General features: G+C 57.3%; 2 protein-coding genes across 2 annotated transcripts; both read left to right on the forward strand.

The window, feature by feature from the left end:
* The first annotated feature begins 16,300 nt into the window (after window positions 1–16,300).
* On the forward strand, window positions 16,301–17,415 carry OTOS (otospiralin). Its single transcript, XM_028105119.2, has 3 exons — window positions 16,301–16,367; window positions 16,502–16,528; window positions 17,231–17,415. Exons 1-3 carry the CDS (start codon window positions 16,310–16,312, stop codon window positions 17,413–17,415), a joined length of 270 nt encoding a protein of 89 aa, XP_027960920.1. The 5' UTR covers window positions 16,301–16,309.
* A 3,477-nt stretch (window positions 17,416–20,892) lies between these two features.
* COPS9 (COP9 signalosome subunit 9) lies at window positions 20,893–25,795 on the forward strand. Its single transcript, XM_028105225.2, has 3 exons — window positions 20,893–20,990; window positions 22,832–22,904; window positions 25,393–25,795. The coding sequence occupies exons 1-3, from the start codon at window positions 20,928–20,930 to the stop codon at window positions 25,428–25,430; spliced, it is 174 nt and encodes a 57-aa protein (XP_027961026.1). The 5' UTR covers window positions 20,893–20,927; the 3' UTR covers window positions 25,431–25,795.
* The last annotated feature ends 622 nt before the right edge of the window (window positions 25,796–26,417 follow it).

A 26,417-nucleotide genomic window follows, 5' to 3' on the forward strand; every position in this document is an offset into this window, starting at 1 on the left:
AATTGGTACATATTTTGTGGAAGATTCTTTGAAACAGTGTACGTATCATCCCGTTTCTCATCAGAGTTGCCATGAACTCATTTATTTATGTTGGTGTAGACTCCATGTCTCCTGCCTCTTTCAAGAAGCCCTAATCCAGTGCTGCTCATTGTAATGCTAAGTGGCTGCAGATCAGGTGGGGGCCCTTAGGAGGGGCATCATGGGGGCGGGGGTAGGGGGGCAGGAGAGAGCTGGAGTTCACTGTCTGGGGAGGAACGGTCTTCCTGGTCTTCCTGGCCGGCAGGCAGCTTGATGCAGCTCAATGTGGCCACAGATGCCAGGGAGCGTCATGGTGCCACGGAAGACCATGGCCACCCTGGGGACTGCAGTGGTCCCAAGTGGCAGACGCTCTGTCACTACAGAGAACGCCTGGCCCCGAGCCCCAGCAGGCACCTTGAGAATGTTGCCCATGTCGGGAAAGATTTTAGGCAGTAATAGGGCTCCAGAGAAAGCTTCCCTCTGCATACTCAACGGAAGGCTCAGGAGCGCTTGCTCGGGGAAGGAACTCAGCCCCTCAGGGGGTGGTGTCTGGGATCAGGGCTGACTTGCCGAGAAGCCCCCGGGTCCCCCACCACCTGCACCTGCCTGAATCTTCTCTTGGCAGGAGGCAGAGGTCATTGCTCACACCCAGCCTGGCCCTGCCCTGACCCCAGCCCTGAGCCCCCATCACAGCCGCTCCTAATGTGGACCCCCTCTCTGCAACAACACTCACCCCTTCCCACCTGAGCCCAGCTATCCCAAACCCTGCACTGTCTTCCGGTGGTCTGTGCACTGAGCCCACCCCCAGCTCCCACCCTCTGCTTCATTCCAAGCCCCCTCCAGAGCCCCCCCGAGAGCCCTTACATGGGGAAGCCTCGCGAGCACTCTGCCCAGCCCACCGCTACTCCCCTCCGGAAGTTGCTCCCAGAGCTGTGGGGCCCCCCTCAGGCCGCCCCTTAGGGTGGCTGTGCCTCCCCTCCCCACCCTCCCTCCCCTCCCCCCAGCTCCCTCAGGGTTCGCCCCCAGCTGGCCCCTCTCTTCTCGTTCTCCCTTCTGCCCTACAGGCTGGCACAGCCCCACCCCCAAACACAGGACCCCTCGAGCTAACCCAGCACCTTCCCAGCCAAGGCCATGGCCCTCCTCCATGGGGCCCTGCCACCAAGGGTCAGGAGGACCTCAGCACCTCCTCTGTGCCCCACGGAGGCCGTCCCACGACCGCCTGCCTGGCACGGATCTCAGGAGCGGTGGGCCGGCCTCCATCGGCCTGCCTGCCTGCAGCGAGGGCCTGAGTTCCAGGCTGGGACACCTGCAGGCAGAGGAGGTGGGTGGGGGCTTGAAGAGCAGGCACGCAGAGCCACCGGGGACAGCACCGACTCCAGGGAGGAAGCCGTGCGTGTCAGCGCTTGGGAGACCTTTCTGTGGAAGAGCTACGGAGGACGGAGGAGGAGAAGGGCTGCCTGTGGGCTCTGAGCACCCCTGGGCATGTGAAGGACTCTGTGCACTCCAACGGGCCTGCTGGAGGTCCAGCCACTAGCCGGGGGCAGGGAGGCGTGGGAGGGAGCAGCCCCGCAGAGGGCTGACCCCCCGGGGCAGCCGGCGCTCGCACGTCGCCCTCCGCCCTCCCGCAGGAAGAACCAGTGCCATCTCGGCCCCTACTCTCTCAGACTTCTGGTGCCAGGCGCTGGGGGACGCCTTCCTGCGACATGACCTCCTGCCGCTTTCTGACACCATCCGGCTGAACCAGCACAGGGGTGGTAGGACTATTCCTTCAAGCTTGTCGCCATATCCAGGGACAACAACGATGGCAATTTACCTCTGCCTGGAAGGGACCGCACACCTCATAAATGGGTTCCACAAGACCCTCACTGAAGACCCCCTACACAGTCCCCAACTGCCCACCACACGGCCATGGGCAGCAGAGCAAAGACAATGGGCTTAACTTGTTGTTGGTAAAATGTCATGGTTTGGTTTGTTTTGTGTAAAATTTACAAAACTGCAGGATTGTATGAGAACAGCTCTGGAGCCCCAGAGCTCTGGAGCGGGTCCACGCAAGTTCAGATGCGTCAGCCGCGAGAGGTCATGTAGTTTGCCTTGCAGGGAATCCCCTTGGGGAGCGAATCATATAAAGTTAGACTTGGGGGTGTGCGATACGGTTTACAATGTTTCCGGCATCTCCGCATAGAGTGCCGAGGCCCTGGACATAGCCTGGCTGTTCATCAACACGATTGCTGAGGACACGCGGCTTTGGGCCTCCCCTCAGAGCAGGAGTCTCACTTCCCACCAGTTTGCCCCCGGGGATGTGGGACAATGTCTTGAGACATTTTGGGTTTTCTTGACTGGGGTCTAGGGGGTGGAGACCAGGGATGCTGTTAACCACCACGCAGCACACAGGATGGCCCCATCATGGAGAGTGAGTCCACCTGACATCCACAGTGCTGAGGCTGAGAAGCTCCATGCCCCAGGATGATCAGCTTCTGGGAAGAATACGTGACTTGGACATATGTGTCGTTCAGTGCAGTTGTGTGTGAACGTGTGTGGTCGGAGTCTGTGTCCGTAGCACGACAAACATCAGCAGCGCCCAGGGTGCGCACAGCGCCTGGCTGGGTGGGCAGGGACGTGGAGAGGATCTGTCCACGCCAGGCTGTTAACACTGAGCGTTTGCTCAGAGAAAAGAAATGGAGGGTAAGGGGTGCGGTATCGTCTTCTTTTCTTTTTCTCACTTTAAAAATATTTCTTCATTTGCAATGTGTACCCATCATTTGGCCTGCTTGTGGAGTGCGAGGCAGACGTCTCCCTGGGAGCAAAGCAGGAGGGGAGGCTCTGCTTTCAAGGTCACAGCCATCCAAGGAGACGGGTTTAGCGTGTGTTTCAAAGGCATCTCCAGCCCTTTAATTCCGAGATGCTGTTCTTGGCCCCGCTGGGCTCCTGCCCAGCATGAGCCCCCCAGCTCCCCACATCCCGGGCTCACAATACCTGCTTCTGGGATGAGTCAACGAATCTAGGACAACCGGCTAGAAGTGAAACGGGAACCTGCTCTTTTATCAACCTATTTCCAAAACCAACACCCGGGAAGAAAGAACCAAAAAGACAGAGGGAGGAGAGGCCAGGTGGGCAGCCCGCCAGGAGCTGGTGCCCAGCTCCCAGCAGAGCCCCTCAAAGGCAAGAGAGCCCGAGGAGCCCCCGATGGCGGCGGGATGGGGCCATGCTGCCCAGACGCCTCAGCCAGGCTGAGAAACACGCTGAGCCCTGGTTCCCATAAATCCGGCTTTTATGTGGCAATGAATAGGGGTAAACAATGGATCTATTTCAGGCCGCAGGGAAACTAGCTCAGCCTGGGTCCCTCTCCTGCAATTAGGAGCCTCAACATGGCGAGTCCTGGAATCCCCTGCCTGGTCTGTGAGCTGCACAAAGACAGCCACCTGCTTGGGTTTGGGGGAGGAGATTCCGCCATCCCCTGGGGTCTGTTGCTGGCAGGACCCCCTCCCCAAACCACAGGAGGAAGTACAGTTGGCAGCCCCAGCTGCCGGCAGGACCCAGCTGGTGGTCACCCTCCCATCACCCCATCTCGGTGAGCACAGAGTTGGCCCTTGGCCTTGGGTGGTCTCTCCCAGCTTCTCCCAGAATGGGAACCCCTCTACTACCCCCTCATCCATGGTGACCAGACTCTGCTCAAATTCTCCCACTGAGGCAAATCCACCCTTGCAGACATCTTGAAAGTAATGTCCACTTCCACCAGCCACTGTCACTGCATTGCTCTGCCTATGGACACCCAGGCACCCACCCACCCCCAGGGGTAGACACTGTGCGTGTGCTGGGCGCAGCCGGATCGAGCGAGTCAGCCACTCCTACACAGCAGTCCCCACCCCGTGGTCTAAAGTGGCACTGGATCCAGTCCTTCCTCCTCAAGGCGAGGGTCCCTGTAAAGTCCCTATTCTCCAGACTCTCATCTCCCCAGCCGCCTCCCCCCCCCCCCCGGTCCCTGCCCAGGTGAGGGCTTCGGAGGGGACCTTAGCATCACACTGTCCTCACTCAGCAACAGGCCAGACTGGCTCCCTTGCATCACGCCCCATGCCCCACCTATGGAGAGAAATGCCTCCAGCCTGTCCCTCCCCAACTCCCAGCTTTACCTCTCAGATGCAATCATGTTCATCTCTATTAGCTGTTCTTCTGCCCTTCACCCTACATATTTCCAAAGAATAGGTTTATACATTGTCATGATTAATTCTGTGTGTCACCTTGACCAGCCCATGGTACCCAGTTGCTTGCTCAAACACCAATCTAGATGTCACTATGAAGGAATTTTTTCAATGAAAGCAGAAGCCCTTCCATGATGTGGGTGGGCCTCACCCAAGCAGTTGAGGGATTGAAGAGGAAAGACTGGGAAAGAGGGACTCCTGCTCCTTAGGGCCTTTGGACTCAAGCTGACACATCAGCTCTTCCCTGGCTCTCCAGCCTGCCCTGCAGATTTCAGACTTGCAAGCCCTAACAATCACCTTAACCAATTCCTTAAAATAAATCTTTCTCCCTTTCTCTCTATATTCACAGCCTGTTGATTCTGTTTCTCTGGAGAGCCTTGTCTAATACACAGCCTTGTTGTGGGCAGCCTCTGAAATGGTCCCCGGTGACTCCCGACTCCTGGCGTGCATGCCCTTGAGCCATTCCCTCCCCTTGAATGTGGGAGGGACCTCGTGATGGGTTCTCAGAGAGACAGTATGGCAGGTGTAATGGGATGCACTTCTAAGATTAGGTTACATTTGCTCGGCCTCTCTTGTGCTCCTTCTGGAGTCAGAAGCTTCCCTCGAAGGGAATGCAGCAGCTGCAGTGCGAGTTACCCTGTGGAGAGGCCCCTGTGACAAGGACTAGAGGGAGGCCTCCAGCCAACAGCCATTAGGGATTTGAATCCTGGCAACTGTGAGTGAGGTGGGTACTTCCCTAGTGAGGCCTTCAGGAGACTGCAGACTCAGTCGATGCCCTGTGAGAGACCTGTGGTCAGAAGACCCCTCTGTCCTGAGCCTGGGTTCCCAACCCACTCAAACGGTGGGGTAATAAACATGTTTTAGTTGAAGGTCTGTTGTTTTGGGCCCACACACTTTGGGGTGACTCACTTCACTGGGATAGGAAACTAATACACCCCTGTTCCTTTACATTTAGACCTGATCTGCTGAATAGTGCTGTTTCCCCCTGTTTTCCCTTCCCATTCCTCGCAGCACAGCCATATCAAACTTTGGGTGAAATCAATGCCCAGGCCTCACAGGGTTATGACCATGTAAAGGAAATTTACTTCTGAGCTAAAGAGTGCATCCTGATTGTACTCTGTTCTCCATCCATTTTTCCCGGAGTTGTTATTGCCTTGCTTTTATTTGTTTATTTTTAAAAAGTTTAGTTTTCTGTGTACCAATTTATAATTCAAGTGCTCAAACAGAATTTTTAAATATTTTATTTATTTATTTATTTGAGACAGCGAGAATGAGAGAGAGAGAGAGAGAGAGAGCACATGAGAGGGGGGAGGGCCAGAGGGAGAAGCAGACTCCCTGCTGAGCAGGGAGCCTGAGGCGGGACTCGATCCCGGGACTCCAGGATCATGACCTGAGCCGAAGGCAGTCGCTTAACCCAGGCGCCCTCAAATTTTTAATGCCATCAATATTTTTCCAAATGCTCAAATGTGTCAGATAATCTACTGTTTTTATTTTCCTTTCCTTCTGACATCTCCCCCCGGAACGTTGAGCTGTCCTCCAGAGTCCTGGTTCCCTAGACCCGCAGCACACCCATTGCTCTGGGGCTTCCCTTCACCTCTCTCTGGAGCTATGCAACCTATTTCCCATATTCCGTGGTTTCTCTGTGCACCGTGCCACCGAAACACAGGCCTAGCTGCTCCCCAAGAAAGAGAACATATTCCAGTCTTTATAGGTCTGAAATATCCACATAATCTCCCAATAGTTGGCTGATGGAGTTTTTAGGGGCAGGGTCCTGGTTCCCCTCCAGACAGGGGGGGTGGGGGGGTTGAAGTGTCTCCAGCCATCCAGAGATCGGATGCCATTGGAATTCACCTTCCTTTTATATGGTTTGCCCGCAGTTTGGAAACTTGTAGGCTTTTCTTTTTGTCTCCAGTGTCTTGAATTTTCCAAAGTTGTGCCTTCTTGTGGGTCTTTCTTTTCCATGGGACGGGGCGGGGGGGGAACACTGTCCTCCTGCATGCTCACTCTTCATCGCTGGAGCTTTCCTTGTGTTACTGTCATGTTCACGTAGGACCCCCTGAACTGACCTGCTAACATCCCACCTTCCTTTTTCCACTCTACATGTTTTTCGTCTTTTCATTTTATTTTAGCAGAGGTTTTCTCCACTCTATCTTCCTGCCTTTCTGTTGATTTTAAATAATTGAGATGATTATATTTTGAATTGTCAGTAATATTGCTTATTTTTGGAATGCTACTTTTGTGGTGATGCCCTCTTTTGTTTCACGGAGGCACTATCTCACCCAAGCCTGATAACATTTACACGTTAAGCCGTTCTTCCCCTGATCCACTAAATTTGGGCTCACACCTTTAATCTTGTTGATATCAATAGTAGCTAACACCAGATGCCAGGGGCTTCCTAGACATTATCCCATCACTTTGCCCGTTTCTCAGATGAGAAACTGAGGCACAGAAAGAGTGTGTGCCCTGCTTAGTCTCATAATCTGTCAGAAATTAGGCCAGACTCATAGGTAGTGGGGTCCCTTCCGAGCCTGGATTCTGACCATTGGGCCATCCTGCCCCCAGCTGGGGCCAGCCAGAGACACCGAGCCCCTCACTCCTGCACCTCCAGCTGGCAGGATGGATGCATCTTCGTGGTTCTCCTGGCAACATTCCCACTGCGCTGGTCTCCCTGAGGCCCACTCTCTACCTCTCCAGAACACAGGTCCTTCTAGCCAGCCTAGAGGGACACAGGGGCGGGGCCAGGGACCCATACAGAGTCTGGGAAGTGGTAGTGATCTTTGTGCAGAGCATCACAGAGCTGGGAAGGACCCACTGTGTCCCATCGCGCTGTCCATGCCCGGTGTCGTCTGTCGCTCGGGGAGAGGATGGGGAGCTCAACAGTGAGGCTCAGACGACAGGGAAGCTACTGTTTGTTGAGAGCGTCCCACGTGCCAGGACCTGCCCCTTCATTCCCCTTCCCGGCCTAAGCAAATCAGTGCCCGAGCAGTTATTTACAGATGAGGATGCTAAGGCCTGAGGGCACCAAGTAACTTGCCCAGAGCCTCACAGAAATCAGCTAAGATGCTCTCCCCTTAACAAACACTTGTGATCTGAAACCAGCTCCGAGTCTCCTAGCCCCTGAGCTGGGAAGGAGCGGGCGGGGTCGGGTCAGGGGGTGCATGGCTGTGCCTTTGGGGAAGGCCCCAACACAAGGATCTCTTGGCTCTCCTGGGGTCTTAGAGAGAAGTGCAGCTTTCGAGAATGCCGCCCTGGGCGCCAGTGGCTGGGAGGAGCCTGCCTTTTGTCACCTGCCCGCTGGACCCAGGAGCTAGCACGAGATCCCCTGGGCAGCCAGGCCCAGCCCAAGATCCTGAACTGGAAAAGGGTTAGGAAGAAGCAGATGAGTGTCTTGCTGGGGGCTGATGATTGTGCTTGTGGGGCGTCGGGAAAGCTGTGTTTGATGTGCTTCGGTCTAAGCGGCTGTCACCTTCCGGGGTAGCAAGGGATAGCGGAGCTCAGGACAGAGCTCTCATCCTGTGGGGCTTCTCACCCACCCCAGCCTCCGTGTCCTGGTTATGAAGCAGGACCAGTATGCGAGGGCCCCTAGAGCCTCACGGTGGGCCCGGGTGACACAGGATACCTGCTTCCCTCCGGGGTCCCGGATCCCGGGAGGCAGGGACCCCAGCATGCCCTGTGCATGCACCCCCTGCCTGCCAGCCCCTCATTTCCCCGTTTCCCCTGGGAGAGTCTAGGGGACTGTGGAGCAGACTGCTGCCAGCCAGGGTTGGGAGGCCAGAAGACGCTGAGTGCCCCCCGGACGCAGAAACACGGAATAGGGAAGGGTCTGTCCTCTAGGGTATGTTTTCTTGATCAAAGCAGAGACACTAATGCAGGGGAAGCTCTGGGCACTAGGAACGTCCCACCCTGCCACCAAGGTGGGACCAGGCCTGGGCACAGTTCAGGCAGTGAGCTGTGTGTCAGAGCCTGGCCCGCTTTCCTGTATTATACAGCTCCAGATGAGCCAACTCTCAGACCCTGTTGTGGTCCGACTGTCACCCTGGCGGGGGTCGCACCTTCCAGCCTGGAGGTCAGGACTCACTCTCCTTCTCCAGGCCTCCTGGGCCCCTTCATTCCTCTGGAAAACCCCCCACCCTGCCCCCAAGCCCCTGACAGTCCCCACAACCCCCCTCGGGCCCCCAAAGTCCCTGCATCCCTCCACAGTCCCCACAGCCCCCCACAGTCCCCCACAATCCCCCATGCCCCCCAACAGACCCCACCGTCCACCACAGCCCCCCGCAGTCCACCAGGCCTAAAAGAAACTCAGACCCACTCTCACCAGGCCAAGAACGCAACTGCTGTCCACCGTGAGCCCTTTCCTGTTGTACTTCTGGGGACATGAGGGAGGGTTTGGGGTTCAAGGGAACAGGTTTTACCTGGATTCTCTAGTGAGCCTTTCAGACTCAAATGGGCATTTGGGATCCCCTAAAGGAAAAGTGCCCACCCACGTGTGCAAGGTGGTCTTCTCCCTGCGTTTACTCACTGCTCATGGAACGAGATTCGGGACGGAAGGGCTGGCGTCAGGCCCAGGACCCGGAAGCACACCGTTGTGGCACTTTCTCCCAAGCTCTCTGCCCATGGACTTCCTCCCCTTGCCCATGCCCACATCGGGTCGGTGGCCCTGTGTGCCCACGTGGCTCTTGCAGCCTCCGGCCATCAGGACCCAGAACCCAGAGCTGGACCAACGTCAGCTTGAGCAACATTCCAGCAAGCCACTGTCCTGAGCCGTGGTCAATCTCAATGAGTCCCTGGGTTGTTTTCCAAGAACCATGAGCTCAAAGGCCCTTTGGGCTTTCTGTGAGGGGGTCTGACCCTCCATGCCGGGGCCTGTCCCTGGGCCTCCACAGCCTGCTGTTGGCTCTAGCAGGTCCCGAACTTGGAAAGCCTCAGTTCCCTCCCCCATAAGATGGAGAAGATAGAACACCTCGGAACTCAGCAGGAGCGAGGATTTCAGTCCACGGAGGGGCCTGGTGCAGAGCATCCTCTGGGAGATGTGTACTGTGCTGACACCAGGCCCTTAGCAAGTGAAGCGGGTTCTGGGTGAGGAGAGCACCTCCAGAGGTGGGATCGTCTGAGTAGGTGTCTCCGTGGTTTTTCACACAACGGGGGGACTGAAATCCCTCCTCGGCTCACTGCATCCTCACTGATCGCTGCGGTCGGCCTTTCTCACAAGTGCAAACCCCAGAGCGACTCTGTGCCCTTTGGGGACACCTGTGATGGGAAGACTGGGGAATACATGGTCCTGGGGCAGCTGCAAGCCCCTCTCTCTCCTCCTGCCCTGCAGAGGCAGCATCAGCCACAGGACGAGCTCCCAGACCTCAGCTGCCCTGCAGAGCCCCCCTCCCACATCCTCCATGCTTCTCTGAGACCCCAGTGCGGGACGCCTGCAGGGGCCCAGGGTTGCCCCACCTGCCATGGGGGGAGTTCACCCCCATGGGCCAACCCCGAGCCAATACAGACACAAAGCAACGGATAAACACATCTTCTCCCGGTCTGAGGTCTCAGAAGGGCCCCGGGTGGGCACCACCTGCCCACAGCTGTGCCCAGGCAACACGTCCGAAGTTCCGACTTTCCCCATCTGTTCACAGCCCTGCCCAGTCCTCCATCGCGGCTCCCGGGGACTGCTTCCATGCGTGCCTGCACACACTAAGATGATACTGAGTAAGTCTTGGGGTGTTGGGGTGTGACCCTTGCAAGCTCTCAGTACCCTGGAAGGAGGAGAATGAACGGGGAGCCCCCACATTCTGCATCTCCTGCTGTTCTCCCAGGTGGGACAGTGCGCCTCTCTCTCCAGGTCTCTGTCCTCCCATCTAGCCAAGACCACACCTATGACCTCGGGCAGGATTCTCATACCACCTTGGCGCTGAGGCCCTGGGCTGCCTTCTCAGGGCGTATTTCCCAGAAGAAGACTGGGGTGCTAGGAGCTTGGGGGTCTGGGAGCACAGAGCATCCAGTGTGGGCATGCCGTGGGGTCCAGGCACCTATGACAGCTCACGTCTAATGCCCGTGTCTCTCTGCTCTAAGTCATGGGCCTTTGGGGCACTGTCCCCCATTGTCCCCATCCCTGGCCCCAAGCCTGAGAGCAGGGTCTCTGCCGGCAGTGGTCTGCCCCCCTCTCTGGCTGCATCAGGTTCTCTCTGACAAGCCCCGCTGGGCCCGCTGTGGAGACTCAGGTGTGCTGAGCCAGGAGCCCCACTGGCCGGGGGAGTTCAGGGCTGCAGCCCACTGCCTGTGCGTGTCTGGCTAGAACCCTACAGCTCTAGGAGGAAGCATCTTAGAAAACCCAGAGCCAGGCAGGGACGCACAGGATGGCCAGACTTAGCAAATAAAAATACAGGCCACCCTGTTAGATGAGAAGGTCAAACAGTCAGTGAATACTTTTTTAGTATGGAGTCATCCACCCTAGAATCGGGTCCCCTGCTGCCCAGCCTCACACCAGCCCCAGGCCAGGGTCTCCTGGGCTCAGGAGAATCCCTCTCACAGACCAAACTGGGACCTGGAGTTCTCACAAATCAGCTAAAGGTAAAGATGAGTTTTTAAAAGATTCGAATGGGCCTTACATGTGTTAGCTTTCAATTCTACACTGTACCTGCTTCGACTCTGTCCATCCTTGGGCCAATGCGCCCTCCCCAGGGCCACGCGGATTCCAGCAGGGATGGCGCCCCCTGGAGCTGGCTGCCGAATGCGCCGGCCGTGATCCCAGGTTTGTGTTTCGAAGGCAGGGCCCTGGGGATTGTTAGGGCGTTGGTCCCCATCTCAGCGTCATCCGGCCACACATCTCACTTACACTAGTTTCTGACAGTGTTCATCTGGAGTGGACCTTTCCAAGGCAACTCCGTTTTCATCCACAAAACTCTCTTCACGTTCATTAGATTTTATGATGTTTGAATCTTTTTCTTTAAAATGACAAGAACAGTCAGGAACTGTGGATTTGGGAACGAAATTTGTGAGCGTGAGAGGCGTCCCTTCACCTTGCAGGTGCTTCTCGAGGGGATGGGGATCAGGCAGTAGCCTGGAGAACAGCGCACGCAGCCTCGCACTGGCCCAGACGCCCAGGGACAGATGAGTGAGTGGCTTGATGCTAACTGGGTGACCCAGGCGGGGAACCGAACTGCCGTGTGTTCAGCCCATCAGCCCTGTCACCAAGCCCTACGCACGGGACACTGAGAGTGCTCCAGGCCCCAGGCACCCGGGCACGCCCCCGGAGCCACCAGCTGGAATGCATAGCTAAGCAGGAGGGCAGTGTCACTGACTAGGGCCGGGGACATGGGACAGAGAGATTGACTGTGCTCTGGGGACGGCAGAGGTTCCAGAGGGGGGCAAAGTTCCTAGGTTCAGGGAGGGGTAGAGAGGGAGGCCCCAGAGCTGAAGCTGTGCACACGTTCCAGGGGCCCAAATGTGGGCTGGCCAGAAGGGAGCCTGGGGGCAAGCCGGCAGCCAGGGCTGAGGGTCCCAGGCCAGCTGAGCTGTGGGGAAACTTCCAGAAGCAAATTGAGGCCGCGGATGGGAGCTGAGCTGATGGTGGCTGTAGGAAGGTCAGGGAAGAGGAACATCCGGAAGGCACAGGCAGGAGAACCCAAGTGTGTGAGGACCTCTGGCTTTAGGACTTCATAATGAACAAGGCTCTGGTTTGTGTTGGGACAGCTGGAAGGGCTGTGACCCAAGGCATCCTGCCCGCCCTTCCAGGACATCTGAGGTGGGCTGGGGGCTCGCCCTCAGGGGCCCATGCCCGGGGTCTGCCGCTCTCAGTGACCTCGGCCAGAGGCCACGCTGGTGTTCCTGAGTCAGACGGCAGAGGGCGCCCCAAGGCCTCCTAACAGGAGCCTCTGCTGCGCTCGCTGGCAGGACGTGCCCTAGGCTCCACCTGGTTCAGGTGAAGACGGGACAGAACAGGAGGCTCCCAAGCCAGCCACCTGGCTTGCTCCCCGCCAACACTGCTGGCAGAGGCCGCAGCGCCCTTTAGCCGAGTTAGCCTGGAGGTAGACCTTGTCCACTGTGCCCTCCAAGGCCCCTCTTGTGCGAGCAGAACTCACTACAGGCAGGTGGGACTTTTGGAGGCCTCCGATGCAGCCACAGGGAGAATCCTGTGCAGGGCAAGGGCCGGGGCTGGGCGAGCAGGGGACCCAGGCCCCACCTGGACCCGGTATAGTAGCATCTGCTTTTGGAGACCGGGGGCTGAAATCCTGGCTACTGAGCAGCTCTGCAGGTGGTTCTGATGTGCGGTCAGGGTTAAGAACCTCTGCTTTAGACAGTGGCTCGCACAGCCTGGCCCTGAACCTGCTTAGCACCCTCGGTAACCTGGCAGATGTGCAGAGTCCCAGGCCTGGCCCCGAGCTGTGAGGCAGGACTCTGAGAAGCGGGGCCCAGCCATCTGCTAACATGTACAGGCGATTCTGAACTCCCAGGTCGAGAACCTGCTCACGCCTCGAGACCCCACATGTGCTCTGGGGGCCAGCAGCATGGGCATCTCTCCAGAACGTCTTAGGAATGCAGATTCCTGGGATCTCCCCCAACCTGCTGAATCAGCACCTGCATTTAACAGGATCCCTGGGCGATCTGTATGTCATGTGAGGACTGTTGCTCTAGGGATCCCACTGAGCAACAGCAATACGCCAATCGAGGCTGGCTGTGCAGAGCCCCAATGAGAGGCACTGTGGGAGGGCGGCTGGGTGAGGGGGGAAGGGGCCCTTGTCTGGGGGCAGAGGAGTTGGCCTCCAAGGTGGGGCCTTCCAGGTGGGGTCCTCCAGGTGGGGTCCTCCAGGTGGAGTTCTCCAGGTGGGGCCCTTCAGGTGGGATTCCTCCAGGTGGAGTTCTCCAGGTGGGGCCCTTCAGGTGGGATCCCTCCAGGTGGGGCCCTCCATGTGGGGTTCTCCAGGTGGGTCCAGGGAAGGTCTGTGTGCAGGCCAGCAAGGGAGAGTGGCTTGAAGTACTCAGGAAGAGAGAAAAGGTGTGGGGGTGGACATGGGGAAGACCTGAGTGGTTGACCCAGGACAGTGGATCAGGATGCTAAGTAACACGGAGTTTTGGTGGTGGTTTTCAAAGTTTCCCCCCTTCATAAAAGAAATAAATTAAGGAAAATATGTATATCCAGAAAGAAGAAAAAAAACCCACACCCATAGCTCTGCCACCCAACAGCATCACTGCTCATTACTTGTACGTTGTTTTTTCTAGATTTTATTTATTTATTTGAGAGAGAGAGCACAGAGGCAGAGGGAGAAGCAGGCTCCCCGCTGAGCAGAGAGCCCTACACGGGACTCAATCCCAGGACCCTTAGGATCATGACCTCAGCCAAAGGCAGATGTTTAGTCTACGTAGGTATTTTTTTATTATTAAGAAAATAGTTATAAAGATACAGTACATGTGACTTTATTTCCTTTTTCCTAACATTATAGGAATGATTAATTGCACATCATCTTCGGACACGGAGCTGTAGGTGATGGACAATGAGCCATTGCCCTCTGTTGTGGAGATGAACAGCAGCAGGTCCGTCCAGCAGGTCCTCACTGCCGTCCATGCGCTGTGCAGTTCTGCAAGGCTGCCGCCGAACACGGTGGTCTCAGCCCCCACAGACACGCGGGCCACGCAGAGGGCAGGGTGTTTCCCACTCTCCCACCAACCTTCACGTCCTCAGCCCCCCACGCAGTATCAGGTCTGGCTCTACAATAGCCCTGGGTCCCCCAGCACCCCTAGGGGCCGTGTTGGGCAGAAGGCTGGAGCCAGAAGTGGGCCCAGGGGGTGAGGTTTAGGATGGACTCAGGAATCGGTTCTCTGGCCTGCTGTGCAGTCCGTGGAGCCAAGGGGCTGCAGAAGGCCAGGCTCCGGGTGACCAGGCGGCTGATGTCACAGACCACTTAGTGGAAATAAACAGTAAGGGCTGTGGGGTTTGTTGGTAGTTTCGAAGTGTGCCAGAAAAACGAAGAAAATTATGAGTGCAGAGCTTAAAATTCCCAGCTCAGGGGGAAGATAAAGAACCAAAAATCTTCTGTGTTGTGCAGAAGAGGGTCAACAAGGAGGCCCCACTGCCCCCCTGGGTGGCCCTCAGCAGGCGTTCCCAGGATAGTTCCCGGCACCCTCATGGATGAGAGGACCTCGCTGCCCCCACACCTCTGTGCAGCGTGGTTCACGCTGAGCACCCGCTTCCTCCTGGGTGCCCCGAATCGACAGCAGGCAGGGGTGCCCCAGGCCCAGCCCCCAATAAAAACCCTGGGCTCTGCGTCTCTCCCGGGCTCCCCTGAAGACAGCACCTCACGCCTGGTGGTGGCCTGTGTAACTCCAGGGGGAGGGGCCCCGGAAGCTCAGGCCTGGTCCCCCGACTTCTCCCTTCCTGTGCGTTGTACCATTTCTCTGTTACGAATCCCAGCTGGGGGTATGACCTCTGCTGAGTCTGGGGGGGCCCTGGTGAGTCACCGAGCCGGGTGGTCCTGGGGACCCTGACACAGCTGCCCTAAAAGAATTCGTTATTTCTTGCAGGCACCGAGTCCAGATTTCTGAAAATAAAACCCAAGGTCTAATCTGGTGGGTGGTTGCATCACAAGACAAGTTGAGTTTCTGGGCTCTTGAGCCATTTTTTATGAAGGGTAGGGTATTGTTGGGCACGAAGGGGTCTCGTCACTTGGATGGGGACATGTGGGGAGATTCTGGAGAAGGTGGGGACCTGAGCCCCTAAATTCTCCAGGAAGTGCCCTTCCTCTGCCTCTGGCGGGTTAGTCCCCCTTCCTGGAGAACCTGTAGTCCCCCCAGAGTAGTTGTCTGTGGGGGGCTGCTGATTCTCCTCAGGACCCCGCCCCCACCTGTGACTCTGTTTCCAGGTCTGTGACCAGACCCTGAGGCACAGCTGTGACTGAGAAGGTGAGGCATGCAGTGTGCCCTGGGAGGCTCCACATATGACCATTGGTGTCACCCGAAGCCCAGGGAACATATTGGGGTGGCTCAGGTGGAGATGGTACGAAGTGCTGGCCTGGGCCCACTTGGCAGAGACTCTGGATTCGCAGGGTGACGAGGAGTGGCTCTAACCATTTGTGTTTGTGCAAAACTTGTCCATGCACGAGGCTGAGATGCCAGCTCTTTCAGTCCCCAGTCCAGGCAGGCGCCCAAAGGCTTGGGGAGACCAGGTGTGTGTTGTTTGACCTGCTCTCCGCCACTCAGCACCGCAGCTGGATTCAGTGGGTAGGGCCACGAGGCGTGGCTGCCATCTTCAGCTGCAGCCCTGAGGTTTAATCAGAGCTGATCCACAGAGCCCCTAAGGTGTCGTCCATGGCATCCCTGTGGCTGGGACGGCTGACTTCCCAACGACATGCTTAATCACTGCACACAAGCAGGGAAGCTCTGGTCTGCAGGTGTGCAGTGGGGCTGGATACCCACACTTCCTGCATGGCCTCTGCCCAATGGTGTCCTGTCTGCAGGAGTGCTGATCCGTGGCTGCTTGTGGCTCCCTGAGGGCCCCCCAGAGGCAGCTCTGCAATTACCTTGTTCCTGGAAGGGGGCATCTCTGCCCCAATGTCAGCCTTAGAATGTCTTTCTCTCCCGGTGCAGAGGAAATTGTGTTTATTTCGAGCACTGGTGTTGAATTCAGTCCTAAAATTCCCGGTCGTGCCCTGTGCAGAAGTGTTTTCCTCCCAGTTTGCTCCTCGGATCGTTCAAGGTCCTACAGCCGGCAAGAAGCCCTCAGTCCTCGGGCCGGGGATAAAAGATTCAGTTGGACGGCTCAGGAAGGTGACGTCCGCCTCCTTGCCCCCCGCCGTTTATAAAGAGGAGCCTGCAGCAGAGGCCCATCCCAGCTGCACCGGCTGAGCACCCGGAGTGCGAGGCAACCTCTGGAGGGGCAGACGCGGGGTCGCGGCCTCCAATTAGGAACTGCCAGCTGACAGGTGAAACGGAAACTGCTATGAAAACCCTGGGAGCTTGTCTGGTTACCAGAGCTGTTTTCCAGGGAGTTGCTGGGGGTGGGGGTGGCGGGAAGAGGCTGGGGCCCTGATGGGGGGCTGGCCCCACCCCCTGGGTCCCTCCCGCTGCAGGTGGACCGGAGCTTCATCAGCTGGTGGAGCGCCTGCCTGGGGGAGATGAAGGCCTGCTTGGTGCTAGGGCTGGCCTTCTGCCTCCTGCTGGGACCTCTGGCAGGTGAGTGGTGGCTCTGTCCCTCCTGCTGTCTCCCTGGCTGCGTAGGCAGCTGGTGTGTAGGGCTGTGCGGCGGGCGGCGGGGTGTCCTGCCTTGGGGGGCTCTCCAGAGTGACTGCCCTCCTCTTCCTCTGCAGGGGCCAAGCCAGTGCAGGAGGAGGGAGGTACTGTATTGCCCTCTTATTCTTTTCTTGTGTGTGTTTGGGTGGGATGGGGTCGGAAGAGGGACCCGGGTGGGAGCTGGCTTCTTATCCTGAGCAAACGAAGCAGGAACCCTGGGTCAGCTCAAGGACAAGCTATGCAAGCAGAGGGACACGAGCCTCTTCCCTGGGCCCTGACCTCCAGCCACCTGGGGACACGCAGGGCAGGAGGGACTCTCTGAGCCCCGAGGCTTGGCATTCTTACCCTCAGCCTGGACTCACCCCATGGCCCTCCCACCCCAGTCCTACCTCAGTGCAGTGGCGTCCGGACTCCGGGGCTGGGGGCTGTGGTCTCCCCTGAAATCCCAGCAGGATGCCCCCACACCCTCACCAGGGTGTTCCCTCCCTGCCCAGCATCTCCAGGACAGGGGCCAGATTTCCCCTTCCCTCCCCCTTCCCTCTCCCCCCCTTCTTTTCCTCTCCCTGAGCTGTCCCCCCAGACCAGGAGTCCTGAGAGGGTCATCACCCAGATGACAAGGCTCCGGGATACTTTCATGGAGGACCAGGGGTGTCCCAGGTCCCGGCTCCCAGCTGGGAGGGCCCCTTCACCACCCACCGCCGCTGCACTGCTGGGCACCATCCACCTGCCCTGCGGCACCACGGAGGGGCAGCTTCAGGGCAGGACCGGTGGGGACAGCACCTGAGGCCGGTGGTGGTGTCTTTCAGGCCCCTATGCCGAGCTGCCCGCCATGCCCTACTGGCCTTTCTCCACCTCTGACTTCTGGAACTACGTGCAGTACTTCCAGACCCTGGGGGCCTACCCCCAGCTTGAGGATATGGCCCGCACCTTCTTCGCTCACTTCCCCCTGGGGACCACGCTGGGCTTCCATGTCCCCTACCAGCAGGACTGAGCGCCAGCCTGGATCCCTAGCCTCATGCTCAATAAATTCCTGACTTAAGACGCACAAATGCTTCTGGCTTTCTTTCAGGAAAGCCCCAGTCAGGCCACGTTTCCTTTCTTATTTGACAAATGAACCACACTCTTTCTCACTCAGGACCTGCTGTAAGTGTCACGCTCTTACCTAAGCTCACAGCCCCTCGGGAGGGCGGTGCTGTAGGTGCCCCGGAGTGCAGGGGGGAAACTGAGGCAAACAGACACCAGGGCACTGCCTGACTTATTGACGGGACCCAGATCCAGGCAGCCACACCCCAAAGCCCCTGCCCTCAGCCACGGAGGCCGGCAGCAGCCGGACCCCCAGGGGCCACCCCTGGGCTGGGGGCCCTGCCTGTCCCCCCTCCCTACAGTGTACTCCCGAGGGCCGTTCGCACCAGCGCAGCAGGAACCCAGCCTGTGAGGAAGGGCCAGGGCCTGGGTGCTCTCTGTCTGTAAGGGGAAGGCCCCCGAAACCTGGGTGCCAGCACGACAGGCTCAGGGCCTGTGGGAGGAAAGGGGCTACCTCCCCTGGGTGCTCTGCAGGGAGGGAAGGCCCAGCAGGCCATTTACACGGTGTCTCGGGGACCATCCTGTGGCACTGGGCCAGCTACTGCACAGGTGGTGAGCCCCCACAGGCAAGCACACAAGCTTACAAGCTGCAGACCCTGCTGGTCACCTTCCATCGGATGAGAGGAAATTGCTCCAATGGGCTACAGCCAGCTTTTCTTTTAAAATAAAATAATGGGAAACAGTGTGTATTTAAATATAGGTGGCGAAGAAACTCCCCTGGGACAGGGCACAGCCACCCAGCCGGGTGGGGAGGGTGCTGGAGGGTGGGAGGTGCCCAGGACAGCAGGACGGCCTCCGGCGGTCATCCCTCCCACTCCAGCCGTGCTTCCTGCCACCACTGCCGGTGTCCCCCGGGGACATTCTGCAGAGGAGGCCTAGCCGGTGGCTTTAGGAAAAGCCACTAACTTCTTCATCTCTTTCTTTCCCCACCTTGAGCTAGTGTGAATTTGGCTTCTGTAAACTAACCTCAACAGCACAAAAGTCCGGATTCACAGGATAGCCAGGCGAGAGGATGGGTCTTGAAGTCCCCACTGGGGACAGCAGGACCAGGCAAAAGACACGCTTTACAGCGGGATTTCCGTGTTGTTCACTAGCGTGTCAATTCGAGTGTGTGCATGGTCATATTCCCCTCAGATTGTCATGCTGCCAGTTAGGGCGCGCGTTAAAGAACCACAGCTCTACCCCCCTGTCGGCAGGCTGCTCCGGAGGAGCAAAGTCCAGGCTTGTTCCAGGGAAAAGCATGTGGTGCCCTGGCCGGACCCCTTCCTCGGGCTCGGGCATCAGCAGCCCACAGCTGCCCCGGGGATGCCCAGCTGCATTTACGTTCTTAAAAGGCCTCACTTCTGTCCTCTTCTCAGAGGAAGAACCCCCACCTGGGGCCACCCTCGGCCAACCCCCTACCTGCTGGGCTTACAGCCCCTGGGGCATTCCACTCCTGGTCAGGACTCAGATCTGGCTGCGGGCCTCCCTGCTCACCTCAGCACCCAACAGGCTCAGTTCTCCTCTGTGCACCCCCTCCTGACTCCCCCCCACTGCAGGCAGACCTCGTGGGGGACCCTCCACTTCCTGCCCCATGCCCTCAGCCCCTCACCACCAATGCTGCACCACTGAGCTCCTCACCAGGAGCAAGCCCCACCTATGGCCACTGCCTCCTCATTCCTGCCACGGTGGCTGGGAATGGGGCTCCCGTGATTTGAAACCACTCAGAAGAGAAGCCTGTTGGTGGCCAGAGTTGTGGCTTCCCTGGTCTGACTTTCGCTCGGGTACTTCAGGGTGATTCATGTCACCGTGACACCTGAGGCTCACACACACCCCCAGCCTTTCCTCCCCTCTCCCTGAGCCCTGCACTGCCCACAGGGGTCACTGTCCCCCTCAATCTGGGCTCATTCCCTGTCTTCGTGCCCTGCCCCCCCACCTCTACTTCGCTCACAACCCAGCCTCCAAGCCTACCTACTTCCACAAGTCTAGCTCAAGTGTCTCATGCTCTCCCTCCCTCCCCCCTTTCCTTCCTTCTCCTTCCCTCCTAACCCCTTCTCTCATTCACATACTTGTAAAAGATTATGATAAAATACATATAACATAAAATTTACTGCTGTAACTATTTCTAAGTGGCACCAAGCACATTCACACTGTTGTGCAGCCGTCACCTCTAGAACTTTCTCATTTTCCCCAACTGGATCTCTGTGCCCATGAAACACAGACTCCCCATCGGTCCCCAGCCCCTGGCGCCCTGCCCTCCTGCTCTCTGTCTCTGTGAATCTGACCACTGTAGGGAACTCGTGTCAGCGGGGTCATATAGGATGTGTGTGACAGCTCATTTCACTCAGCATAACGTCCTCATGCTTCATCCATGTTGTAGCATCTGTCAGAATTACCCTCCTTTTGCGGCTGGATGGTGTTCCCTTTTATGTACCTATAGAACACATCTTGCTCATCCATTCAGCTGTCCGCGAACACGGGGTGCTTCTACACTTTTAGCTCTTGGGGATAACAGTGCTCTGAACACGGAGGTGCAAATATCTCTTGAAGAACCTGCTTCCACTCCCTCTGGGTTTTTATATAGCACCTGTTCTAAGGGGTGTGAAGGTGGTTTTGATTTGCATTTCCCTAATGCTTAGTGGTGTTGAGCATGTTTTCATGTGCCTCTTGGCCATTTGTATATCTCCTCCAGAGAAAGGTGTATTCAAGTCACTGCATTTGGATTGGGATTTGTTGTTGTTGAGTTTTAGGAGTTCTCTCTATAGTCTGGATATTAACCCTTTAGTGAGTGTGTATATATAGATATGTATATATGTGTGTAATTTGCAAATATTTCCTCCCATTCTGTGGGTGGCCTTTTTACTCCGTGGACCATTCACATTCTTTTTTGTAAAGTACAGTTGACCTACAATATCATATTAGTTTCCGGTGTACAGCACAGTGATTTAACAATTGCACACCATCTGTCCCGGTACAAAGTTATTACGTTGTCATCGGCCACAGTCTGCGGGCTGTACTCTTCATCCTCCAGACTGTTTTACTTTATTATCTTTTTTTCCGGAGACATTCACTTTATAGCTGGAAGTCTGTACCTCCTTATCCCGCTCCCCTATATGGCCTGCCCCCCACCCCGCCGCTGCGGCACCCACCAGGCTTTCTGCCCACGCACATTCCGTAACGGGCACCTCTTGGGCCCCTCTGCCTGCCAGGCCTTTCGGGCCGAACTGTCTGTGGCCGCCGGTCACCCCCGAGTCCCTGCGCAGCTTCCCCGGAGCGCTGACGGGCTGGCGGGAGACCGGGACCCGCCGGACCCCCAGCGCTAGGGGAACCATAGAGTCGGAGGTCCTCCGGCGTCTAGACACGCCACGGCCGAGCGCGCACCGGAAGAGGTATCAGGCGGGCCGGAAGTGGGCCGCGGAGGCGGGAGACGCCGCGGGCGAGATGAAGCCGGCGGTGGACGAGATGTTCCCTGAGGGCGCCGGGCCCTACGTGGACCTGGACGAGGTGAGGAGGCCCGGGGCGGGCGAGGGAAGGCGGCGGCCGGGCGAGTCCGGGGCGCCCTGCAGGCCGCGGGCCTGGGGCTCCCCGCCTCACGGCCACGGCCCACCTCGGGACCGGGACGTCGCCGCCGGGGAGCGCGGCGGTGCTCGGCGACGAGGGGGGGAGGGTGGGCTTTGCCGCGGGCCGCGTGCTGCCAGCGTCCTGAAATACGCCTTGCGCGGAGGGAGGCGCGGCTGGAGCGAGGCTGGAAGCTCTTCGGCCCAGGGAGCTGGGTGGGGTGGGGGCCGTGTCTGGCAGGTGCGTGCTCTGCACAGTGACCCCGGTCCCGGGCGGTCATGCAGGGTTAGCAGGGGGTCTCGCGTTTGTCCTCGCTGCGTCGTGGCCGCAGGGTGGTGTTCTCTGAGCCGGTGGCACCCCGCGCAGCTGCGGGTGTCGGGGCTTCATTTTCTCTTTCCCAAAGCTTGGGGGGCAGACCTTGTGTCTTGCTCCCTGGGATCGGCGTGTGACAGGCGGAGGCGCTCTGCAAACACCGCGTGCATAGAAAGCTGGAGGGGCCCGATAGAAGCACCCTCCCGCCTCGCGGTGGCCCAGCACAGGCCTCGGGGGGAGAGCCCCTGGCGGCGCGCGAGCGCCGAAGGGCATGCTGTGTTTGCTAAGGAGACAGGCTGGGGGGGAAGGCCTGGGAGGAGCGGAGTGCTGGGGGGAAGGGCAGGCCCCGCGGTTTCAGGCGGGCTGTCAGATGCCCGAGCCTGCGGAGAGAGCAGCTGGAAGAGGCGGCCCGAGGCTGTGCTGGGACAGGTGGCCTCTGCACCCCACTCCCGAAGCGGGCAAACCCCGGCTTCTCCGTCCTCTGTTAGGGTCTCCGCCAGAGGCGGCGTGGAATCACTGGAGGGCATCGCGGTGGGGGCGAAAGGCTTCCTGGCAGGTCACTGGAGAGTTTGGGGATTAGGTTTGGAGGTGAGAGAGCGGATACCGCTCACGGGAGCCCTGAGGAGGGTCTGAATGAGGGGAGCACCTGCGGATGGAAGTAGGGGCAGGCCCAACATAGCAGCGAGTGGCGCGTCTGCATGGCTTCGCCCTGGTCGTGGGGGCGGGCGGCGGCTTGAGGGGAGGGGAGAGGAGTCAGAATCCTGGGCTCTTCTCTCAGGTTTGGGTTGCTGAGGGCAGCCATGGAAAGGAACGTGGGAGACACTCAGCTACTCCAGAGCCAGGAGGGGTCTGAGCAGACCGCCCTGGAAGGTCAGGGGTCAGGGCAGCAGCAGGGACCTGTGGGCGGAGGACTCTGCTCTGACCGTCCCTGTGTGACTCTCAGAGACACCCCAGATCTTGACCGCGTCAGACTGCCCGGCTTTGGTTGTCGCATAGTTGTACTGCCACCATACGCTGCGGCAGTGGGAGGTGCTGTGACGACACCCTCACCAGAGCCCCAGGTCAGTAGGTCAGTTTCCCAAGGAAAATGGTGTAATTCTCAGAAGAAGCAGAGGACATTCCAGAGCAGAGAAATCATTGGCACAGTTTTACACACGTTTGGGGCCTCTGTAGCAGCGTCTTATAGGGAATTAGAACCTCGCTCAAGGCTTACAGAGAAGTGGTGTTCACGGCAACAGCAGGATTCTGTTTAAAAAGCAGGAGGAGTCGAGGAAGGTAAGACCCAAGGAGACCTTAAAAATAATCCTTGGAACGCCGCCTCTCCCACCTGCTTCCTTTGCCTGAAACTAAATTGTGACTCCAGCCTGGGCACCTTTCCATCCCTCGCCTTCCTCTGCCAGGGAGTGGTGTGGGCCCTGTAAGGCGCTGTCCCCCCGGAAAACAGCACTGACACCACGTCACCTTTCCCTTCCCAGGCAGGAGGCAGCACGGGGCTCCTGATGGACTTGGCAGCCAATGAGAAGGCGGTTCATGCAGACTTTTTTAATGGTAAGGATGCTGGGGTTGGGGACTCCAGTTTTAGTCTGAATGTTTCTTTTGTGTGTTACACGGTGGAATACTTTGTGGCGTGACTGATTGGGGGCATAGAACAGGAAAGCCAGATGTGTGCCATTCGCAGCACGCAGTGCGGTTTGTACAAAACAGCAGCGCGGGCTGTTAACGCTGGCAGCCAGCCCCGTGTTTCACGAGACAGCAGAGTGTAACATTGCTCCCGGTCTTGCGTTCCACTAGTTGAGCTTGAGCTGGAGCCGTGCTTTTGTCCCACTGAACCTGTCGCGGAGGCTGGTCTGTTGCTCGTGACCCGAGACAGGGGTGTAGGAACCCCGCCGGGCTTTCTCTTCTGTCAGGAGGCACCTGGCTTTCCTTCCTTTCCTGTGTGCTGCTGGGTTCTGGCCTCTTGGCTCCCTTCGCAGTGACAACCAGCTTTCCCTGCCCTTTTCTCTGAAAGCAGGACTCGTACTGAAGAGCTTTCGTGCTGCTTCCCAAGAACATGGATGGTAAGCAGGGAAAAACCAAGTTGTGCGACACCTTCCCACAGGCTCCAGGGCTATTTCTCTTGCTGTCTTCTGATTTCCTGAGGCCTTGTTCCTGTGGATTATATTCTTACTGAGGGTTCAAATCATGAGTGGGAATGCAAGACAGGTCTTGTTAGGAGACACTCCCTGTCATCCCTCTTCCGTCCAAGGTGCCTGCCACTACCAAGAACTGTCGCTAGCTGGTGGCAGCTGGGATGCCACGAGGCCACCCTACCGGGTTTGATGTACCAAATACCCCCTGGAGCCGAGTCCATGTTCTCTTATCTGGCATCTTTTCAGCAACTTGTTGCCTAAAAAGAGAAGCCAGGCTGCTTAATTAGGTGCCTTCTTCCCAGGGAGACTGGCCACTCCACTGAGGCGACATCTGGGCTGCCACCAAACTTGAGGATGGGGACCGCCTTTCTCTAAGGTCTCCAGAGCCACCATGTGAAAGCCCTCGCTCACGTGGGGTGACCTTGGGGGCCCTCACCCGGCAGGGCAGGGTGATATCTAACACCACCCAACCCGCTCCCGCAGGTGATGATCTCCTTCAGGGTCCCGTGCATCCTCTGGATTTACGGACTATTGGCTGTGTTCTAGTGTTCGAGGTCATGTGGTTTCTGAAAATAGCCTTCTAATTCTGCCAAAAGGGCATCTGGGAGGGACCTGGGCTGCTCTGCCAAGGGAGTGTGAGCAACATGAGCAGTGTGGGGGCTTCCTCCCTCTGGGTCAGGGCTGGAAAGGGAAAAAACACAGAAGAGCTTCGTGCTGCATTGGTCTGCCCACCGACAGAGTTCATGAGGCGTGTGCCGCCCCATCAGGTTGTGGCAGCCCTGCGGGTTCAGAAAGCCACTTGCTGTGAGAAAGCCATGAGTGCTTTGGACAGAGTTTCTCCTGAGTCCTTCTTGCTCACGGAGCAGAGCTTCTGACCTCTGGTCCCCTGGGCACTGGGGTTCAGACCAGGGTCTGAAGAAGGCTTACTCTCTTCACTCACTATGTTTGATAAAGTAGGGGAGCGTTAGACAAGGCAGCACGCAGGGACAGCCATGGCAAGAGCCCTGGCAGAGGTGGGTGGCCTTGTTTCTAGGAGCACATCAGAGGGCAGTGTCTCGTTGGGGGGGTGATACCTCAGGGGTTGGGGAGGTGTGACAAGTTAGCTGGGGCTGGGGGCTGGGGGAGAAAGTGTGCAGAGCTGTAGGACCACAGGCCAGCCCCAGCCCCGCTGCTGTGGGACCACCCACGTCAGTGCTGAGCAGAGGTGGTTGGGACACCGCCCTCCCTGACGGCCTGTGACAGCATGTGGAGATGCCCCTGGGGCCATCCACTCACCTCCTTCCAGCTCACTGTTTATCCTGCACAGTTTGAACTCATGGGACTATGAGTAGACCCTCAGTTTTCCTTTCCGCATCATGAGAGCAGGGCATGCCCATAGACGGTTTAGGAAAGCCATAGACAAATAAATAGAAGGGCGCAGTGACCCTGACTGCCACCCATCCCAGTAAATAGCATGCTGTGGGTGTGTGGCCCTTCTTCCAGTGGGAAGGGCTCGGACTGTCTCTCAAGCATGACCGTCGGTTGGACTCCCTTAAAGACAGCCATTCTTGCATGGCCCAGTTCTTCTAGCACCTTCCTCCCACCTGCCCTCTGCATTCTCGTGCTTGCATGGGGTCTTGTGCCCGCCAGCCTCTGGCTGCCTCACCTCCACCTCGCCTCCACCTCCATGCATCTTCTTAAGATTGTCACCTAAATAGAAGATTAAAGATGCCTTCTACACCACTCTGTCCCCTTGGACGATATGACCTCTGCTGGATAAAATTGAGTCTGTCGTGGGAAAAGTCCTTTATTTAGATTGTTTAATGCTTTTTCTCCATTTTGAATGTGTAATTCATATTTTGAAGTTATTTTCTCAGTTGTTTACCTTGTGTGCCCCCATTAATATGTGGTTTTGTTCATTTACGTAGATTTTGAAGATCTGTTTGATGATGATGATATCCAGTGAGACGCCGTCCAGCGGTGCGTGTGGTCATGTGTGTTACGAGGTGGTGTGGCGGAGTTCCTCAGAGGACAATTTCAGATGGTCCTAAAGAACTCGTGGATGTTACTTGAAATTAGGAGATGGTTAACCAAGAAAGAGAAGGATGGTTTTAACTATCTGCATGAGGCCCGCTTATCTCTGAATGTGACCAACTTTTGTCCTTCAATTAAAAAGCGATGCCATCATTTGCAGGGTAATTTTAATTCTTGGATTTTCGAGCAAATATTACAATGCCTAAAAGCCTCTGTGCATACGTGTGGGTGCATGTGTGTTGACATAGTCAGTGAAACACGTTTGTCAGCTTACAAATACACTGCTTTTTTCCTGAACTCAGTGTTGAGTAATTATGAGGCTCACAGCCTGCGAAGTGGTGTTCGTGTTAGATCACTAAGCAGTGCTGGGCTTATAGGGGGCCCTCCTCGTGGCACTCTGTTAAGACCTTACTCTAGTGGGCAGGTGTGCATGGCACGTTTCCCCCACCACAGTCGGGCCTGTCGTCACCTGCGTAAGCCCCAGAGCAGCTGCTGTCCCCAGACCTGAGGCTTGAGGACTCAGGACAGCTAGACAATGACCCTGACAGAGGTGCCCTCCTCTTGAGAAATGTGTATGTTGTGCCGTTTCAAAGGGAATGTAACATGGAAGGGAGAAAAGGTGTTTTTGTCTTTCTCCTTGGCCCAGCTCAGCAATAGATAATGGCTGTAAAAATTAAGATTCCTATTTCATGTCGATCTCAAAGCGAAGAGTGTTTCTTCGACCAGGAAACGCCCAGGCCACAGGACTGCCGCGGTCCCCATATTTTAGAGTTAAGCAGGGCACATGCCGACCTCCCCCGGGAGAACCCGCTGAACAGCATCACCCTGATGGCCTGAAGACAGATGAAGTCTGAAACTGGAGGAGACCTCACCTCTGCTGTGTTCTTGTGAGTGGTGTGCGGATTTCCAGTCCGTCATT

This window comes from Eumetopias jubatus, unplaced genomic scaffold (assembly GCF_037043125.1).
Source record: "Eumetopias jubatus isolate StellerSeaLion01/CBP00866 unplaced genomic scaffold, mEumJub1_p1.0 scaffold_3, whole genome shotgun sequence".
Taxonomy (NCBI): domain Eukaryota; kingdom Metazoa; phylum Chordata; class Mammalia; order Carnivora; family Otariidae; genus Eumetopias; species Eumetopias jubatus.

Excerpts from the sequence above, each read along its gene's own strand:
- OTOS (XM_028105119.2), top strand. The coding sequence starts at position 16,310 with ATGAAGGCCTGCTTGGTGCTAGGGCTGGCCTTCTGCCTCCTGCTGGGA. Across the intron at positions 16,368-16,501 it reads CCTGCTGGGACCTCTGGCAG|GGGCCAAGCCAGTGCAGGAG; the intron begins GTGAGTGGTGGC and ends CTTCCTCTGCAG. Across the intron at positions 16,529-17,230 it reads GCCAGTGCAGGAGGAGGGAG|GCCCCTATGCCGAGCTGCCC; the intron begins GTACTGTATTGC and ends GGTGTCTTTCAG.
- COPS9 (XM_028105225.2), top strand. The coding sequence starts at position 20,928 with ATGAAGCCGGCGGTGGACGAGATGTTCCCTGAGGGCGCCGGGCCCTAC. Across the intron at positions 20,991-22,831 it reads CCTACGTGGACCTGGACGAG|GCAGGAGGCAGCACGGGGCT; the intron begins GTGAGGAGGCCC and ends TTCCCTTCCCAG. Across the intron at positions 22,905-25,392 it reads TCATGCAGACTTTTTTAATG|ATTTTGAAGATCTGTTTGAT; the intron begins GTAAGGATGCTG and ends TCATTTACGTAG.